Here is a 19456-nt window from a genome sequence, read left to right on the forward strand (position 1 = left end):
AATCAGGCATGTCCACCTCCTCACCCCCTCCCCACTTTCTGCCGTCTCCTGTTTTACAGTGAGGCAGAGCCCAGGGGCACCCTGGGTGAGTCCCCCACCACCACCACCACCACCACCAAGACAAGAGGCCATTCTCCTCCTAATTTCTGACAAGGGAAGTTAATAGTGACATACACAAAGAACACACAGCTGTACCCAACTTTTATAAATATGCTTAATAATTGTTCATGTAAGTTTATTGATAAAAATCTTGGAATATATATCTTTTGTAAACAATTCCAGTTTATTGGGTGTGGTAGTAATTAATTTCTGCAGCCTTATAAAGTGCTTCATACAAAAAAAAACTGACTCCCCCAAAGAGGGAAGGCCTTAGAAACAACCATGTTGATGAGTCATTGTCCCCCATCACATCTTCCTTTGCTGCTCTGTGGTATCAGGGCCAGAGCCTGTCTGTCACCACTGAGTAGGTGGACATGGGAAGAGTAGACTGGACACTGGAAGGCCCTGGCCTACAGCCAGAGTTCTGAGGGCATGCTAAGGCAGTGGCTGGACTTTACGCCGGCCTTCCTACAATAATGGGTTTCTTGGAATGGCAGGACCAGATCCTGTCCACTGAGGTGTCCTCCACAGGCTGTGGCCTGGCCATAGCGATGTGCACTCTCCCTGGTCTTCAAGGATAGCTCAGGTAGTTGGAAGGTATGAGCTGGGGGATGGATGAGCAGGGACTCCACCACCCCAAGTCCTCCACCTTGGGCCTGAGTACAGAACCCCCCCCAAGCCAGAGGACCCACCAGCAGCAGCCCAGGGGAAGGCCAACAATAAGGCTTGGTGGGAAGATGACCTGTTCTGTCCTGGCTGGAAAGCACAGTGCCCATCACCATCCCCACCACTCCCTAGAGGGCAGAGGCTGGAGGCTGGGGTGAGCTAGAAGTGCCCTTGCAGGTGGACCTGGTCGGGGGTTAGTGCATTCACCCAACAACGTGCTGTGCTCATGCCCCTGACCCCCACGAGCAGAACCCGGCAGGTGAGCAGTGGCAGCTCAGCAGTGCCACCACAGGGCAAGACAGGCCTGTGATCACAATTTCTGGCTGAAGTATACACAGTGCTAGAGTGCCCTGCCTGTGGAGCAGCACGGATCCACTCAAGATGCTTGAGAACTTGTCTCATGCAGATCAAAAGGCAAAACAGCCCAGAAACAGGCAAGTGATTGTAACAGCCCCCACACATGGGACTGGGTGACGCCGTCCTGCTTTTCAGCCAGAAGTTACACAGACACATAGAGGCCGCTGAGGAGCCTCAGGCTGGGGCAGTGTCTCCCACCCCCACTCCCATGTAGTCCGCACAGGCATCCCGGCCTGACACAGCTGTCTGGCCAGATCCAAAAGATCCTCTCCCCTGAACTTGATATGCTTTAGTTTGCTAGGGAAACCAGCTCACTGTGGGCAGTTACCCAAGAACGCCCTCTTCCTCATGCTACATGCTGCATGGAGACCCAGGCAAAAGTGAGACATCCCCATCAGACTACCAAAGTAAGGCAGACAGCTCGGCAACTCCATGTTCAAATGTGAACCTCTTTCAAAGCTCTCACAGATGAAAATAGGGAAGTCACAGGCCAAGAAATCAAAAGAGCCACTCTGGCTGCAGGCCTCAGCACATACTACCACGGAGTTAACACTTCATCTCATATAGGGACAACTGGTCCCCTCAGTTCCCACAGTGAGAGGAAGGGAGGCTGAGAGGTGTGTGCTCGAATATGAGGATGATGTGGGGAAACTGTTCTAGAAGTGAGACCCAGTCCTGGGGCATCTCTGGAGCTCATCCCCAGGAAATTAGCACTATGCACCCTGTGACCCCTCGGTCCTCACCTTCTGGCATAACTGCCAGTTCAGAGCCACTCGCGGTACCACAGGCTCATCCAGGGCTTCTGCTGGCCTTGGTGACCTGTCTGACTCTCACTGCCAATTACATGTCAAAGGCACACCTTGTCCAACAGCAGCATACTGACTGAAGAGACAATCCTGGCTCCGTGAGGCCTCAGCCTCCTCTCACTCTCTTGACCATTCTAGCACTTGTCCTCCTGCACACATGTCCAGGGCACCATCTGCTGTGTGCAAACCATCATTCCACTTGTGCCATGGAGAAATCACTTCAGGGAATTCAACACATCTCAAGCACCAAAGCAACAGGCCATGGGACAGGTGTCAGGCGAGAGGGAACAGGGACACCACAGCAGACCCTGGGTCTTCAGTGGATGCTGGCAGGCCTTGGATGCTAGGCTCTGCTCCCCATGAGGGGACAGCTATGGCCTTACCCTGCCCAGCATCGGCTTTTCTGTTCCAGGAGCCTCAGACCCAGGCCCTGGGAGCACACAGGAGTGGGGGCAGCGCCGTCTGAGGGAATTAAACAGGGACACACCGTTTGGAAAGACGTTTTAGTGAGGACGCCGGAGCTCTTGCCCCGGTCCTCTCGGCACTAGTGAAGAGAGAGGCCATCCTGTGGGGACCTCGGTGGGGTCAAGGAGCTGTTTGGTCCCGCGAAGAGGCAGTTTAGCTTAGGCTTCAGATCATTCCACACTTTGCTCATCTGCAGGAGGACAGGAGCAGAAAGAAGTGAGCAAGGCTAGCCCCTGACTAATGTATAAGTGTCATCTGGGTATCCTCTAGAGCTCCCTATTCCACCGGGGGTCCCCTAGAGGCCCAGATCCAGATTTATCTGGTGTCCCCTTACCCTAGACTCACCTAGGGGTCCCACTAAAAACAGGTTCGCAAATGCTGGCCTCCAAAGATTCTAACTTAAGGATCTTAAGTGGGATATGTGTTCTATAACTCACATCTTGAAAAATATTTAAGATGTTTCTGTCACAATCTGTTTCTGACCAGGGTTGAAACTAACTAGGTCAGTAAGAACTGTCTGCCAACAGAATGGGCAATCCCGTCTTCTATCCTACCCACCCTCCAAGCTGTTGCCCCTGAGCTTTCTCAACCAGGGATCTGAGTTCGTTTTATACCCTGCTTACCAAGCATCCCCTGCAGCACCCCTAGCATGTGCCCTCCTCCCTGGCTGTGCACAGGCCTCCCTTGGAGCCTGAGAAACCCCTTTCTGATGTCCCATTAGTCTGTGTCATCCATGGTGACAGGTCCAGTCTAGTGAGCCCCCAGCCACAGACCCTGGAGCAGAGTGTCTCTTAGGCAGCCCATTACCCACTGAATCCTTAGGTTAATCTTAGAAATTTGGTGGAGACATGTATTATGCCATTTTTTTCAGAGAGGGACAGTGGCCACAAAGATGAAATGGGCCAGTGAGGCCATAATTTGAGGCAGTGTTTGACAAGTTCTGTGTCTGAACTCCCCTCACTGCCAAGGGGCTGGAGGCGCCACCGGTGGACATGCCCCTCTTACAGAGCAACTGTGCTCTGTGTTAACAAGAGGACTTGAAGGTGCCTAGGACAGAGAATACCAGAAAGCAGGGGTGTGGGAGACACACAGTGGAAGCAGGAGCGGACAGGGGCTCGGGGTATTCAGTCCTGATCAGACACCATATTCCAGGCTTGTCAGTGACACATACATGTTGTCATTTGAAGAGGGTGAGCAAAGCATCAAAGACATAAGCTGAGTTAGATGCCTCTAGACAAAGGAACCAGCTAGATGTCACATGCACTTAAAGCATCATGACAAGCACAACATTTCTTCCAAAAGACACAGGAGATGCCTCGTGAGGGGAGCTGACAGGGTTTTCAGGAAGATGGCCATCGAAGGTACTCTTCCTCCCCAACGTGATTCCACACCATGTCCTTTCTCAGGGACCCTACGTGCTTTACGTCTGACTTCTGAAGTCCCTCCAAAAGATACAGAATAGTTCCTTTACAGCCTCAGCTGCTCCTCTCACAGCCATCATGGATCACAAGGACAACAAACAACTATTGTCTGGGCTTCCTTAAGAGCCCACTAACTCTAAGTACCTCTCCCAGGGAAGCTGAGAGAGGAGCGGTGCCAGCACAGGCCGGTGGCATGGGTGAGACCCACCTCCTTATGCCCTTGGATTTGAGAGTTGACGAAGGCCCCGAGAATGTGGGAGGTGAGGGGCAGGTAAACGTGCACTAGCTGCGTCTCCTGGTGTAGGCAGTATAGGGAGAAGTAGTTCCGAAGCTCCATGGTCTGGATCGCATTCTCCTGCTGCACAGAAAAGAGCCCCTTGGACCTGGCCCGCAGACACAGGAGGGAGGGTCCACAGCCCAAGGACTGCCATCTTCCAAGTCCCAGGGCTCCAGCCCTTTCTCCTATAACTGCTGAACCAAGTCCTACAGACCTCAACCAGAAGACATAATTTGGCACACGGCAGAGAGCACTAGGAAGGAGAAGATAAGCTGCTCTGGGTGCCCCCATGGGTGGCTTTCCCACCTGTACCACAGCCCACAAGTTTGTCACACCAAGTGTTACCATGTGACTTAGTTTCCTTAGCATCCAGATTCTGACCTTCTGGAAGTCAACCCAAAGGACAGCTCCAGCTTCCCCCAGCCAAGTGTGGAAAATGCTCTCAGGCTACCTGGGCATTCCACCCAGCCCCAGGAGGCAGACCCAGGCTGTCTCACTCTCTTGCCCATGCCAAGACTACCTCCACGATGCGGGACTCCAGCTGCTCCACAGACTCGGGCTCGCGGCTCTGCACGGCGGCGCTCATCATCTGCCTCTTCATCAGGCTGTACTTGTGCAGGGCACGCTGGTGTTTGTGCAGCACACCTTTCTCGTGCCGCTCACACAAGTCCTGTGGGAGGGAAGTGGCACTTGCCTACTGCCCGGGTCCCCTGAGCCATTAGTCCATGAAGTCAGGAACATGCAGAGAGAGTGGGCCAGCGGGCTCACGGCAGACTCAAAGGTCAGTGCTGTCCCCGCCCCATTTTCTAAGAATGGTTTTTCCTCTTCAGCTCACACATACCCTGCTTACTTCCCACATGGAAATAAAACAGGAACACAGTGTTTTGGGTCAGCAGACATGGTTGAACGAGGAGGGAGGACAGTGCAAGTCAGCACCACAAACCAAAACCCATGAAAGACAGGCTCCAGTTACAGCTGAGAACTTGGACGGTCCTAGACCTCGAACTCTAACGTTGTCCAATTCCAGACAGTAGATGCCCCTTCAGCAGAAGAACAGTCTCCACAACAAAGATACATTTCCTGGGGGCCCCAAAGCAATCCCTAACAAATCTTGTGGGAAATGGCAGCCACAGGTCAAGTGGCTAGAACTTTCTGGGCCACCTTACTACCTAGCAATCTCACACAACAGGAATGGGTTCTAGAACATTCCCACCGCGTTGGGCCAGCTCTTCTTGAGACAAGCTCAGCACACAGTGTTTCTCTAGCTTCAGAGACTATCCATTCCCTAACTGACAGGTACCTAACAGCCCTGCCTTCCACGGAGCTAAGGTCCAGCTTCTTGGAATCTCTTCCAGTAGAAGGGGAGTGCCCTCCTTGACGGACCAGCCCCTCGTGCTCACACTCACACACCTGCAAGGACACTCAGACACATGTGCTCACTCACATACACTCCCTCACTGCCACGCTCACACATATTCTCACAGACACACACGCATACACACACGCATACACACAATTACCCACTCACATGCACCCTCCAGGTCACACTCCCTCCTTTCTCAGCTAGGAGAAGCCAGTGGTCATCTGCATACCAGCAGGGGCCCAGAGTCAGAGTACTCAGCAGAGCCTGCCCCAGGGAAAAACAGGAGCCAGCTTCCCGAGGAAGCTCTGCCTTTCAACTCTCCACTCCCTTCAGACCTAAAATAAGCTTTGCCCTGACAAAGAAGCAGCCAAGACTCACTTTGTAGGACTGCAGCAAATCCAAGAAGAGGTTCAGTTTCTCCACTACATCATTCTCCTCCTGTTTGCCCTAAAAACAAGGGTGAGTTAGCCAGCACAGAGCACAAGCAGGACCCGAGACCCCGCCCAGTGCCGCATCATCTGCAGCCAGGGCTGGCTCCTCCCCAGATCAGCCCTCTGCCAGAACCCATGCCCCAGCCCACCAGCCCAGGTCCCAGAAGTCTGATGAGAACCATGGCCTTGGCTCCCGGGGCCACCTGCCCACACACTCGACGCTATTCAGAACTGCCTGGCCTCCCCCCACACACTAAAGCCAGAGTCTCCCTGACACACACACTCCAGGAAGAGCCCATCACTGAACAGCTTTAAACTCAAATTTCCATTTGAAGCTGTGAGATATGCTGAAAACAGAAAAGAAATGGAAGATGTTGGAGGGTCATCTGAATTTTAATAGAAGGAAAAAGAAACAGGTTGGCAGGAGAGGGCTGTGTGAAGGTGCTAGAGAGTGCAGAATGTTGCACATGAAACACTCAGGTCGGGTAAGTAGACAAAGCTGTTTCCGTGTTCAGACTGACTGAAGAGAAAAAGTACCTCAGTTCAGGAAGGCCAAGGTGGGCACAAGGGCAAGTAGAGAGGAGGGGGCGTATGGGGGCTCTCTCTTGTGGATCCCATGTATATTTCTGCACAGGACAGCAGATGCTGGAAAGACAGCAAGAGGTGTTAGGTGTTTGGCAAGCCCCACACAGCCTGTCCCTGAAACCACAGGCAGCGGCAGCAGCCACAGAGAGGGCAGCCCTGTCAGTGGAACGCAGTGTCCCTGGCAGTAGCAGGGGTAAAGCCCTGCTCCTAGAGCTTCCCAGGCCATGGGCCAGTGCTGTGGAGTCACATGACCAGACCCCCTAGACCACAAACTGTACATCAGGCCTGCTGCAGGGAGAGTGCGACCAGAAGGAGGCCGGAGACCGATGATGAAAAGAAGGGCAAGTCTGAAGTCATATAAGCACTGGACTCTGAGCAGGGGGGGTCCATCAGCCTCTCCAACCAACAAGGGGAACCTTAAGACCCTTCAAGCCTCAAACTATTGAGCTTGGAGTTTCCCAGCACTCAATCCCACACAAACCACCAGGATTCTAGCCAATGTGGTTCCAGGTCTTTAAAACTTAGAAAGGAAACACGAGTTGGGGAGATGTCCTGCTCCCTGCTTAGAGGGTGAGAAGTCAGAAGAATGGAGGTTCCCCCTTTGGAAGCATCAAGGGGCTCGGGAATCCTTCCTGCTCTGGTCATCTGCTACCAAGCCCCATTTCTAGTCGGAAGTCATGCAAGATCCTAGACCACCAACACATGTATCTTTGCCAAAAGTACTTTTGTCACCATGGAAAAAAAACAGTGAGTGAGATCCTACTTTAAGTCTCGTTCATCCTGTTGGTATTTGTTATCTAGGTCTCCTGACAGGTCTGAGAGTGTAAAAACAGGATGTAAAAAAGAGTACAGAAAAGGAACCCTCGGATGTCTTTATTGGTAGGGCAACTCCAACCATTTTGTGCAAAGGTCTTGATGGGTTGTTTATCTGATCCAGTTTCCCATGAGAATGATATTCATTTTACTGTGGCTTGAAAACCACCAAGGACACTGAAAGACACTCAGGAAACAACCCCTCTTCAGACAGGAAGTTTCACAGCACCATTCAAAAGCCGTCAGAGTATGTCACTGCCAGTAAGGTCTGACTCCAGCCTGCTCTCCCTCAAGGTGGAGACAGCATCTGCCCATCTAGCTGCACTTCCACTGCACCCCACATTAGCACTAAGAGAGTCATGGCTCCTCCCTGCCAAGAGGTGCTAGGCTGAAGGAGCCATGTGGGCCAAGGTCCTAGGTTCCTGTAACCATGATAGCTTCATTATTACATTTTACAGACTTTGAACTTTGAGTAAAGGTCAAATAAAGTTTTTCATGATCTAGTCCAACTCCTTGTTTTTCACAATGGGAAAACAGGTTCAGGGACCAAAGTGAGCCGAGAGGTACCAGAACTACACACTGATCAGGCATAAAGCAGCCCCAGTCTCCTGCCAAACCTTCAACACCATGTTCCTGGTCCTCATGGGCACCTCAGACCTGCAGATGGATCAGTCCCAAGGCCAGTTCTTGGAGACACAGAGAACAAATAGGCACCAGCAGTAGCAGCAGCAGGGCCGGGAGAAGGGGACAACAACAGACCTACCCCTACCAGCAATGAGGCCAAATTCCCTCTCAACGCCTAGGTACATCCTGGGCACCTAAGTGCCCTTCAAGCCTGAAAAGTCCCCAGTTTCCACAGTCAGCTGTCACTGTGGTTCCAGCTTGCTACTGAGGAGTGTCACATCTCAGACACAGGCAATAAAGCCTCCACAATCACAGCATTTTAATTTACCATCTATGAGCTGACTAAAGCCCATTTTCCCCAAGAACTAGGCAGGAAATATTTACATTCAAAATTATGGAACTGTTTCATAACAAGAAAGCACCCAGGTGAACATAAAGATGTTTGACAATAAACGCTATATCCTCAAATTAATCCCCAAACAGTACAACATTCTTTGCAGATTTCTAAAAATAGCACCTGCCAATACAGCAGAAGCACTTCCTGAGTTTAACTGAGTATCCAGGGTGAAAGGAAGGAGCCTCCCAATGCCGGGAGCCCTGTCCTGCTCTTGACTAAGACAGCAAAAAGGGAACGATCTGGTCTACCCAGAAATGTGTTCGGAAGTTCAAGATGACATTTCCAAGGACGGATTATATCTCCTAACCTCAGCAAAATCAGCTTGCAAGAGACCAAGCCCAACTTATTTTTGTTATCAGAAACCCTCTTAAGAGCATAAATGGCTAGGAGAAGCCACCCAGAACAGATAGGGACAAGCAGGTCTGGACAAGATCAAGTGTCCATTCACTCAGGACTTAGAACTTCGCAGTCCATCTAAGAAGGAGACGCTCCCACATGCCAAGGCATAGATTGTTCTTTGGAACTTGTGCCATAGAGAACAAATTCACTCACCTGCTGTGCGGCCTTGTCAGCGAGCAGCGCAAATTCAACAGATAGGCCTTTCAGAGCCTGTTTAAGGGACCCCCATGTGCTATTGTTGAGAGTGGCCCAGGAAGGGAGTGGGGTTGTGTCAGACCCTAAAGCACTAAGGGAAAAGGAAACAGGAGAGGAGACACTCAGGGCCTGAAAGCCGACCACACTGACCAACCTGACTCCTCCCTTTGCCTAAAGCCAGGATGGCCTGTGCACCTCCTAACCTAGACCACAGCTGCTCTGACTGGTCCTCAGGGAAACCTGGGAGACTGTTAGAAGGCAAGATCTCATACACACCCCTCTACTGAGCCAGTTTTGAACAAACCCTAAGGTTTCATGTGTACACTTGTAGATTTAACAGTGCAACTCTGGGGACTTGGGGGCAGGGCAGAGGCCTAGCTGAACATCTCACTACTCCTTCCCATGGTCCCAGCAAAGGAAGCACAGACAGCCATGGGGTCCTTTCCCAAGTCAAACGGATCTTTTGTAAGTCTAATCCTGACAATGGGAAAAATACCATGTCAGAAACTACCAACATCTGTAGAAGTGGAATCCATATGTCTCTGCCTAAATTCAACACTTTTTTCCTTCTAAATATGACCCCCTTCCCTCCAGCCCTTTTCCCTCTTTGGAGGGAAACAGGTCAGATTGAGCGTTATGATAATAAATACACTTGCTGCTCTACGCCTGCCTCCAGGTCTAAAGACCCCTCCCCACCAAACCCCAACAGAACCTAACGGGTCACCTGCCTTAACTCCTTCCCAAATATGAGAAGGTCAGCAGCATTGTCAATGGCCCTCGATGCAATTCGCTCGGCCCGATCTCGAAGTTTATAAAAGCTGTTATAGATATTTCGAATCAGCTCCCGGCTAATAGCAAATTGAGCCTGGACGTCAGCTGGAAGGAAGTCCTGACATGTGAGGAGAGAGAAGATTGTATTATAGACAAGAAAAAAAACCATCAGACCAAGCAGGCAGATGAGTGAAGACTCCCAGATCCCAGAGCCCACACTTGGCCTTTCTTCTTGGGTAAAACAGAAACAAAACTACTATCACTCACACATCATAAGCACTAAACTGCATGTGCTATGAGATTACAAACACAGTGTCCACAGAAATTTGATCAAACTGGAGGTCCTATCAAAAAACACACAAATAGTCATCTTCAAACTAGAATTCATGAATGTAAAGTGCTACAACTCTAGGTGAGGGGACAGTGTCCTGTATTCCTCGTTTATTCCCAAAGAATTAACTTTTCACCAGTGTTAATATTATCCACATATCAGTGTTAACTAAAGCTAATATATTAACTACTACTAACCGTATAATGCTTAAGCAGCAGAAAGTTTAGGAAATAAAATGAAGGTAAAAGAGTATGTTTTTATATGGAGCAGTTTTGTTTTGAGACAAAGTCTAAGAAAGGTAAAAAAAGCTAACAAATTAATCCTTTGTAGGCATTAACAATCCTTTGTAGGCATGTAACAATCAATTCCCTAAAATCCAGAAAACTGGTGACCAAGTCTATGTTCATCTAAGTCACAAGAAGCCTCAAGACGCTGTAGGAGACTTAGTGGGCACTGAGGTCAAACAGAGCTCAGGATAGCCAGGTCTGGCTGCTTCAAAATTGGGGGCGCTGGCATGTGACAGCTGAGCCAGTTCACTGTAAAATGGGCATAATGCCTGCTGTTGTAGAGCAGCTGCAATGAGGGTTAAATGGAGAAAACATATAGTGTCTCTTAGCAAAGTCCCTGGCAAGCAGTAGAGGCAAAATAAACACTATTAATTAGTAAGATTATTGTTGCTCTGGTTAAGGGGGGAATAATCAGAATTAGAAAATACCTTGGCCCGAGTAGCTAGTTTACAATTCATGAATTCATCTCCAACACACTGAGCTGATTCTTTCAACTTGTTCTGCACATCCTGCAAAAGGAAAAAATAAACAACCTTACCCTCTACTAGCCACAAAAAAGAAAAAATCGGTGAGACCGATTAAGAATATCAAAACAATTTACAATTGGAAAAACATGGAAGCAGCCCAAATGCCCAAAAGTAGATGACTGGATAAAAAAGATGTGGTACATATATACAATGGAATATTACTCAGCAACCAAAAAAGAGAAACACATGTCTTTTGCAGCAACTTGGATGGAGCTGGAAAGATCATGCTTAGTGAGATAAGCCAGAAAGAGAAAGAAAAATACGGGATGGTTTCACTCATAGCAGGAGTATAATGGACCAGGCGAGAAAATAACAAAAATAATGAACAACCATATACCAGAGACATTTTGTGGGGGTGGAGTGGGGAATGGGATCAAAAACAGGGGGAGAGGGGGGAATGCACGGGATTATGGTGATGGCACACGGGTGATTTGGTGATGGGAAACGCGTGGGGATTACAATCAAGATGGAAAAAAAAAATGTGCAAAATGATGTAAAAATAAACTTTTGTAATAAAAAAAAAAAGAATATCAAAACAAGATGCAGTCCTTCCTCGAAGGAATGTTTTCCTTTTACATGAATGTTCCATAATCTCTTTATTGTCTCTTCACTTTTTCCCCATTGACCTTAAACTTTAAGGTGATCTTCCACAGAAAGGACAGGCTGCCTTAAGAGCAGCACCGTGAACCTTCAACTGTGATACAGAGCTCTCCCCACTGAGCGACATCAGTACTTCAGATGGATGTGGGATTCCCCAGCATCTGTCAGGTCCCATGTGAGACTGTAACAGACAGGAAAGCTGAGGTCTCCTCCTTCCTGTGAGCAGACCCGTTGGATTAGGGAGTGACATTCGAGGTCTCCAGTCTACCCTCCAAAAGGAGGCCTCATGGCAAAGCCTAGTCTTAAGATATGGCCCCTGCAACGAGCAACAGAAAACAGGCAGACATGACTGCTTATGGATCAAGGGATCTAGAATTTGAGATGACTTAGTTATCATCAGTCCCAGTACTCTCATTTTACCAAAAGAGAAAAGAGACTGGGGACACTCTATCTGGGCAAAGGCAGGAGGACAAACAGCTAAATGCTGCAGAACAGGGTATTGCTGACTCTGCACTTGCAGCACCTCCCCCCACTTTCCTTTCCTATCTTGAGCCACACAAAGCTCCCATGTCCTGTCACATTCCTCTCTTGGCAGTAAATATCCCTGTTCTAAGGAAGCTATCCCTTACCCCTGGGTCAGAAGACCCACACTTCCAGCTCACCAGCAGACTAAAGGTCTCGACAAGCAATTGCTGAGTGTCTGGCAAGGGTCCAATGCAAGGGGCAGCTCTGACAGGCCCTCTCAAGGAGATCAAATGTTGAAGGAAGCGGCGCCTCACAGGGCTTGGCCTTCCACTGCTTCCTGCGTCTTCCTGTAGCAGAGATGAAGGGGTCCCCACTCCAGAAGGGCTCTTCTAATGGGGAAGCTTATTCACTCCTCCAGAGTAGCCCCTTGTCTGAGCCCCTCAATGCCCAGATCCACAGTGAGAAGATTCATTGGGTAGAACCTCTCCTCCTCAAGACAAGCTGGCAGCCCTGGGACAACAGCCAGGTGGTTCCTTATTCCCCAACCAGGAATGAGGGCTGTGCCTCAGCTCTAATTAGGACTACATGATGCTGTCTGCAGAGAGAAACTGCCTCTCAGTTCCTTAGATCAATAGGACAGTCTAACTGCAGCTCTGCTAGGTGCACCAACTTTTGTCTCCAAAGGAACTTGGTGAGACCTGATCTACATAATGTGACTGACCACTCGCACCTGGCTTTCTAGGTCTTCCATAAGTCTCCAAATCATTCCAGCCTCTGTGTCCAGCTTCACATCTTCAACGAGGCTGCACTGGGAACCCATCACCCTACTTGCATATACAAAACCCGGCAAAGTCAAAACCTAAACATCTCTTAAAATAATCCCCAGACTGCTATTTGGGAAGAAGAGAAATTTAATTGATGTCAGCCTAAACAGATTCCCTCAGAGGATGCAAACAAAGAGAATAAGAGGAAAGCCCCAAAAGAGCTAGCCTAAGAATGAACGTAAAGGGAACCTGGCACAGGATGTACTTACGGAGCCACTAAAGGACAGGAACAGCTTGAGGACAGTGTCCTCGGAGAAACGGGGATGCCGGGCCACCAGGTTGATGAAGCGCTTCAGAGCTCTCCTCCGGGCCTCAATAAATTCTCTGTCAGCTAAAGACAGCACAGGGTCACCATGAGACCGGACCACCAGAACTCTCAGGGAGAGACCTTACTCTCACTCTCAGCCCAGTGAGAGGTTCTCACCAGGAGCACAGCCTGGGGTGGCCATACAACATGGCCAAGGGCACCAGATGAAAGCCTAGGGGGCTGCAGGAGAAACAGCAGCAGAAGCCCCACCTCTATGTCCTGCCCCCACAAACAATTATCAATTCAAGAGCCACTGGGGAAAACCATGGCCTATTTGTTTTAACCAAGAGCATTGGGGACCAAGTTTGAGCCCCCATTTTAATCATGACGTTAGACACATCCTAATCCCTCTCTGGAGCTTCCCTATGACAAATGAGGGTTGCTACACTCCTATACTCAACCCAGTTTTCTTATTGGTGAAAACAGCTCACTTGGTAATGGAACCAATTATTAATTGCTTGCCATTCAGGTTAAATATTTTCACTGCAAAGGGGAAAAAAAGTGTACACTGATACACTAAGGTTTTTTCCATCTGATCACAAATAGAAATAGTATTTGGAATATTATTTTTATAAGTCATTTTATAAGTCACCCAAGATCGCCAAGTAGGCTCACGTAGGCCACACTTCCATAACTACATATAAGACACCTGAGGAAAGAAATGCAGGCCATTTCCGGGTCCTAAATGCTTTCCATTCTTCATCGATTTTGATGTTTGGACTTTAGTAAGCATTCACCAACCCCTAAAATCCTTTTCTACAGCCCTGAGCATTCCTTCCTTCTTCAATGTTATGTGAACAATCTTCTTTATGGATTTCACATGCAGCGAGAAGGAAATGGTACCACAGGTTTCTCCCACTAACTGAAAGTAGAGCATGCCTGTGTTAGGCTTCATCTGGTAGGTTATTTTTGGAGTCTGGGATCTTTAATACCATTAATTTAAAATGACATAATTTGTTGCATTCCCAGATCCAAAAAATACAGTACCAAATAGGGAAGTTCTTTCTGATAGTGGTGTGAACCTGTATCAGACTCTGAAGTAGCAAGAGACCAATGAGAGGCAAAGTACTCATGTGGGTTTTCAGAATGCTATCAACTGGACTGTCCTGTTAAATCTCAAGCTAGTTCTCCATAGTTTCTTCAGAATGGTAGAAAATCAACTGGTCAGGACCCTCCCTAGTGGTACAAGGTGTGAAGTGTCAGCACTATGAAGCTATCAGCCACTGCAGCATGAGTTCGATCCCCAATTAGGGAGCTGACCCACATGGTGCAGCAGACCTCTCCTGTCTCGCCTGCTGCTCCCCCTCAGCAGTATTTCAGTCAGTCCACCCACTCTTTATGGTGAATCCTCTCACCCCCTGAACCTCTGGCCTACACCCCAATTCTTATATGCATAAATTTTTTTTTTTTTAAATATCAACTGGTCAGCTTTGGGCACTTATCTATTGATCAAATTTTATTCGATTGAGAAAAGGGCTGTGAGAAGATTTGAAGCCCTGAGAGAAGGCATCTGCCATCTCTGGTTCTGGAGCTTGGGGCAAAGCAGGCCAGTGTACAAGGGGCCCCCAGAGACCTATGATTTCTCATCTTCTTGAACTAATGAAAATGTGGCCAACATGTGATGATTTTTATCTCCTTGAGGCTACAGTTCAGATAGTCTACTGTACATTTAGTCCATCTCTTTCTGAGATCACTAACAGTCTGGTGGACCCATGGCCAAGTTTCACAGCACTCTGCAAAGGCAGGCAAAGCAAACTGCCTGCATTACCGCAGTCAGCACTCTGGGTCAGAACTTGGGTGCATTCTTTCACTCCTGCACAAGTGGGGACCTCCCTACATGCCATCTGGCCCTGCCTGTTTCAGACATGGCTCTAAGCCACAGCTGCTGCCTATTTTTCTGCTAGAGGATGCAGGAAAAAATGTCTCATGACTCAGGACACACCAGTTCTCAGCCCCGCCCCCAACAAACCCAGTTTTACCTCCCAGCATCCTCTTGGGGGGGAGGGCTGGCACCATGCGATATGGGAACTTCTGCAGCAGCATTTCATGGAAAACCACAAAGTCATTGTACCGCCTGTACACAGAGGACTTGAAGCGCTGCAAGAAAAAGCATTCAGTGGTCAGATGTGACAGCAGCAGCTATCACATTTCACATCTCCCCTTACCTTCTCTTCCCACCACTAAATAGAGCACATGGAAATAATATTTTTCAATCTCTCATCTTGTCCCACCAAGCCTCTACCAAAAGGAAAATTTCCTATTTTCTACAGAAGTCCTAGAAATCCTTAGATTATGGTAATACAACTTCTAAACAATGTATAGCTCTAGCTTCATTTTCAACTATGATTATGGATCTTCTGAAAAAAGCAAGACAAGTTTTCAACTACTAAGGTGATCATCCTGCCCTTGAAAAATAACACATGAGATTATTGTATTTCTTCATTTAGGGCAGGTCATCAACAAACTTCCTCAAATACACATGTTCAAATAATGCTGAAACAGTACCACTGCTGCATCCTGAAACAGAACCAACTATCTAAAGCTGATCAAACATTGAATATGAAGCCTGAACTGAGTGGGGCAGACATTTGACAGAATGAAATTTCCACCCTAAGCCCTATCATTGATAAACCCACAGATTCTGCCAGGTTATCATCCTATCCAATCTGGTCTAACTGAAAGTTTACAAAAGAAACCTGCAAGAGCCGATTAAATGTAAATATGCCACACTGATTACTAACCCACATTACTAAGTAATAGAAGCCAGCCTGAACGATTCCATACTATTCAATTCCAACTTTATGGCACTGTGGAAAAGGCAAAACTGGGGAGACAATAAAAGGGCCAGTGGTAACCAGAGTTTATAAAGAAGGAGAGATGAAGAGTTAACGCTCATGGGGTTTTAAGAGCAGTGAAACTGCTCACTCTGATGCTAAAACAAAGGGCACATGTCATACATTTGTCAGCCCCCAAAATGTACCACACCAAGTGTGAACCCTAATGGAAAATAAGGGCTTTGGATGGCATGATGTAATTAATATAACTTCACTGGAGGTAACAAACGTCTTTCTCTGGTGCAGGCTGTTGATAGTGAGGGAGGCAGCAGTGGGAAGAATGGAGTAGGCCATTAAGTATATAGGAATTATGTGTTCTTTCCGTTCAATTTTGCTATGAGTCTAAAACTACCCCCTGAAATATAAAGTCTATTTAAAAATTTAGCAATGCTATATGAAAAAGAAATATAAAGTCAAGTGTGTCCACCTCCATTCTGGATAGCATGGGACATGCCATGTCTGTACTTAGTGCAAACTCGGCCAGAATGGTGCATGGGCCACCACAAGAAAGTCTGGAGCCCAAGAGAGTTCCCCATGTGTGCAAACATTAGTGAGCATCTCTTCATACACAGCTCGGGAGGTGACCTGGCAACATTAACCTTTTTCTGAAAATGGCAGTTATCAGGCAACTAATTTATGTGAGAAATGGGCAGTTCAATGAGTTGGGGGAAAAGTCAAGCTGCACTGGTGGGAACAGCAACTTCTGCCTCAATCAGCCCTGAGGGACAAAGCCCAGAAGGAAGACGTGTGCAACCTCATCTTCCCTGCCTGGAATTGCTTCTCACCTGCTGGCCGACCCAGGCTCAGCAGGCCAGAACCATGGTGCCGCCAGACTACAACACTGTCCTCAAAATTATTCCAAGATTCCTATTCTCTCTGACCTCTGCCTTCTCCCTTGTCAACGACACTGATGTATTTAGTCACAGGCTTATGTCACTGCAGCCTTAAAACACAAAATTCTGCAATTCTCAAAGAAAACACAGCAAGCAGCCATACTGGGGGAACAGTTGTTATGTTCTGAAACAAGGTTTTTTCAGGATGATGAATGTTGAGGCTTTCCAGCAAAAGCTCTGGTGATGCTGTCTGCCCACTGCACAGGCATGTAAATTCCCCACAAACAAGGTGAAGTGAGACAGGGAAATACAAAACATGAAGGCACACAGATCAATGCCACTAATGCCGCATGGTTCTATTCTTCATGGTCCACCCTAGTGCCAGGTGTCTGATTAACTCTCTGGGGTGCTTCTAATAGGAAGGCAGCACTATTAAAGGGGATTAGACACTCACTAATCCTGCCCACAAATTTCATCGGCGATTTGGAGTCCATATTCTACACAGTCCACAGTCTAATCCTCTGCTGTACCTTGGTCACACAGCCATGCTGGCCTGGTGGAGTTCATGCTCTGCTTCTTAAACAGCAGGCCCCAGGGCATAGGGATGGTCAGCAGCTGAGCTAGATGAGGGTGTGGCTGAAGCGGAACAAGACGCAGGGAGCACACACTCTGGAATAGCTCACTGGGCAACCTGGCTCTCTGCCATCTGGTTTGGGTAGCACTTTGAAGCTGAGTACCCTACCCCTTTGTCCTCTCAGTCCTCTTCCTGTCCCAGAGCCCTCTAGCCCCCATGATTTGCCCATTACCTGGCTGGAAACTTCATACTCCACATGCTTCAGGAACAGTCCCTTCTTCTCAGGAATGAGTTCCACCTGCACGGTGTCCCTGGCCAGCAGCTCCTGCAGGGTGTATGAGAGCAGCAGTGGGTTCCCCTGTGGCATCTGCATTCGACTAGGATCCAGGTTCTTCAACTTGCTGACCTGGGCTGTAAGTACGTCTGTAAAAGAGGAGGTGAACGCCCACTAAAAACAACTGCTCAGAAAGTGTAGGCTCCTCCAGACTGCCCTCTCTCTGCTCCACCAGCTCAGCACGCAGTCCCGCAGCCCAACCCCAGACCTGCCAGGTCACACTGCAGTCTCAAGAGTCATGTTCAGAGGCACCGCCTCTCCGGGCCTGACACTCACCAGACTGGGGCCTCCATGCTTTGAACCAGCAAGTATATCCCCAAATCAGCTGTCAATTGGGGGGAGGAAAAGAAGTTTATGTGCAAAAAAAAGTCTTGGCTGTAAGATTTTCTATATATTCCCATGTTTCTCCAATCAACACCTATTACTTACCTTCATCTACTGATGCCATCATTCTGATGTGCAAACAGCCTGTCTGCTGAGAACTAGGGTTCCTTATCATACAAAGCAAAGAATCAATCCCTGAAACACCCAAGCTTCCTTACAGACAAGAAGCCACCCAGGCACCATTCACAGAACACAGAACAGCAAAAGACAGCTCAGAGAGATTTTATGCCTGACGACTGCAAACAAATAAGGAAATTATGTGAAAAAGTAAGTTTAGTTTTTAGTATGGAGAAGGTTCTACAAAGAAGGTAATTCTTTCACAGGTAAAAAAGTAAAGTATCCTGGGGTGGGTAGGGGGATTTCATTCCAGTTAATACTGCTATAAATACAACAAAGCATATTTTCTTTTCTCTTTTTTCTAAATTTATACAATGTGTTCTTACAGTGTGACTTATTTCTTAGGGTAAATCTTTTGTGCAAGATTCTGTTACATTAAAATTAATGATTAGGTGACTTCACCTGTGAAATTACTCAGCATTTTCCAATTTAAAATGTAGCTGCCCAACTTGGATGGAGCTGGAAAAGATCATGCTTAGTGAGATAAGCCAGAAAGAGAAAGAAAAATACCGGATGGTTTCACTCATAGCAGGAGTATAATGGACCAGGCGAGAAAATAACAAAAATAATGAACAACCATATACCAGAGACATTCTGCGGGGGCGGAGTGGGGAATGGGATCAAAATCGGGGGGGGGGGGGGAGGGAAATGCACGGGACTATGGTGGTGGCACAGGGGTGATTTGGTGATGGGAAACCCGCGGGGATTACAATCGAGATGGGGAAAAAATACAAAATGATGTAAAAATAAACTTTTGTAAAAAAAAATAATAAAAATAAAATGTAGCTGCCTTTGATTGACCTCAAAGCTTAGGAAGAAAATAAAACTAAGGTCTTAATGATTACTTGGGAACTCCCACAAAGCCTCATTAAATCCCCTGTACACCCCAGTTCATGTACGCATAAATAAGTGAATTTTTAAAAAACTCTCCTCTAAAACCGCAACCTGTTCTAAAACGGTGAGGTCCCCTTCTCCAGGGTGCAAGAAGAAAATGTAAGCTTTCTATTGCACCTTTCATCTGTTCCTTTTAAAGTTGACATTCCTGTATTATTATAATGTTCATAACATAGCAGAGTAGCACATGCTACCTTTTCAAATATGTACAGGGGCTCTCCCTGGTGGTGTAAGGCACTGTGAAGCTATAGGAAGACCCTGCATCAAGAGTTCCATCACTGGCCAGGGAGTTGACCCATATGGCAAGGCAGACCTGTCCTGACCTGCCACTGCTTCCCTCAGCAGTGTCTTTCAGTCAATAGCCAGTTCTGCTCCCCATTCTGTTTCTGGTGAATCCTCTCACCTCCCCACACCCCCAACACACATACACGCCTCTGGTCTGTTTTTCTATGCTTAAATAAACCTTTTTTTTTTTT

General features: G+C 47.8%; 1 protein-coding gene across 1 annotated transcript in view; it reads right to left on the reverse strand.

The window, feature by feature from the left end:
- Nucleotides 1-2459: 2459 nt before the first annotated feature.
- SNX8 (sorting nexin 8) overlaps nt 2460-19456 on the reverse strand; it is a 40150-nt gene continuing 23153 nt past the window's right edge. Inside the window, exons 2-11 of the mRNA XM_004688057.2 lie at nt 17484-17674; nt 14990-15107; nt 12913-13034; nt 10716-10796; nt 9627-9787; nt 8857-8989; nt 5833-5901; nt 4612-4761; nt 4023-4172; nt 2460-2583 (exon numbers count right to left, since the gene is read on the reverse strand). Of these exons, the coding sequence (XP_004688114.1) occupies nt 2473-2583; nt 4023-4172; nt 4612-4761; nt 5833-5901; nt 8857-8989; nt 9627-9787; nt 10716-10796; nt 12913-13034; nt 14990-15107; nt 17484-17674 (1286 nt within the window). The 3' untranslated portion in view covers nt 2460-2472. The remainder of the gene's footprint in view (nt 2584-4022; nt 4173-4611; nt 4762-5832; nt 5902-8856; nt 8990-9626; nt 9788-10715; nt 10797-12912; nt 13035-14989; nt 15108-17483; nt 17675-19456) is intronic.

The sequence above is a fragment of the Condylura cristata genome, unplaced genomic scaffold, assembly GCF_000260355.1.
Source record: "Condylura cristata isolate star-nosed mole 26May11 unplaced genomic scaffold, ConCri1.0 scaffold00024, whole genome shotgun sequence".
NCBI classification, from domain to species: Eukaryota; Metazoa; Chordata; class Mammalia; order Eulipotyphla; family Talpidae; genus Condylura; species Condylura cristata.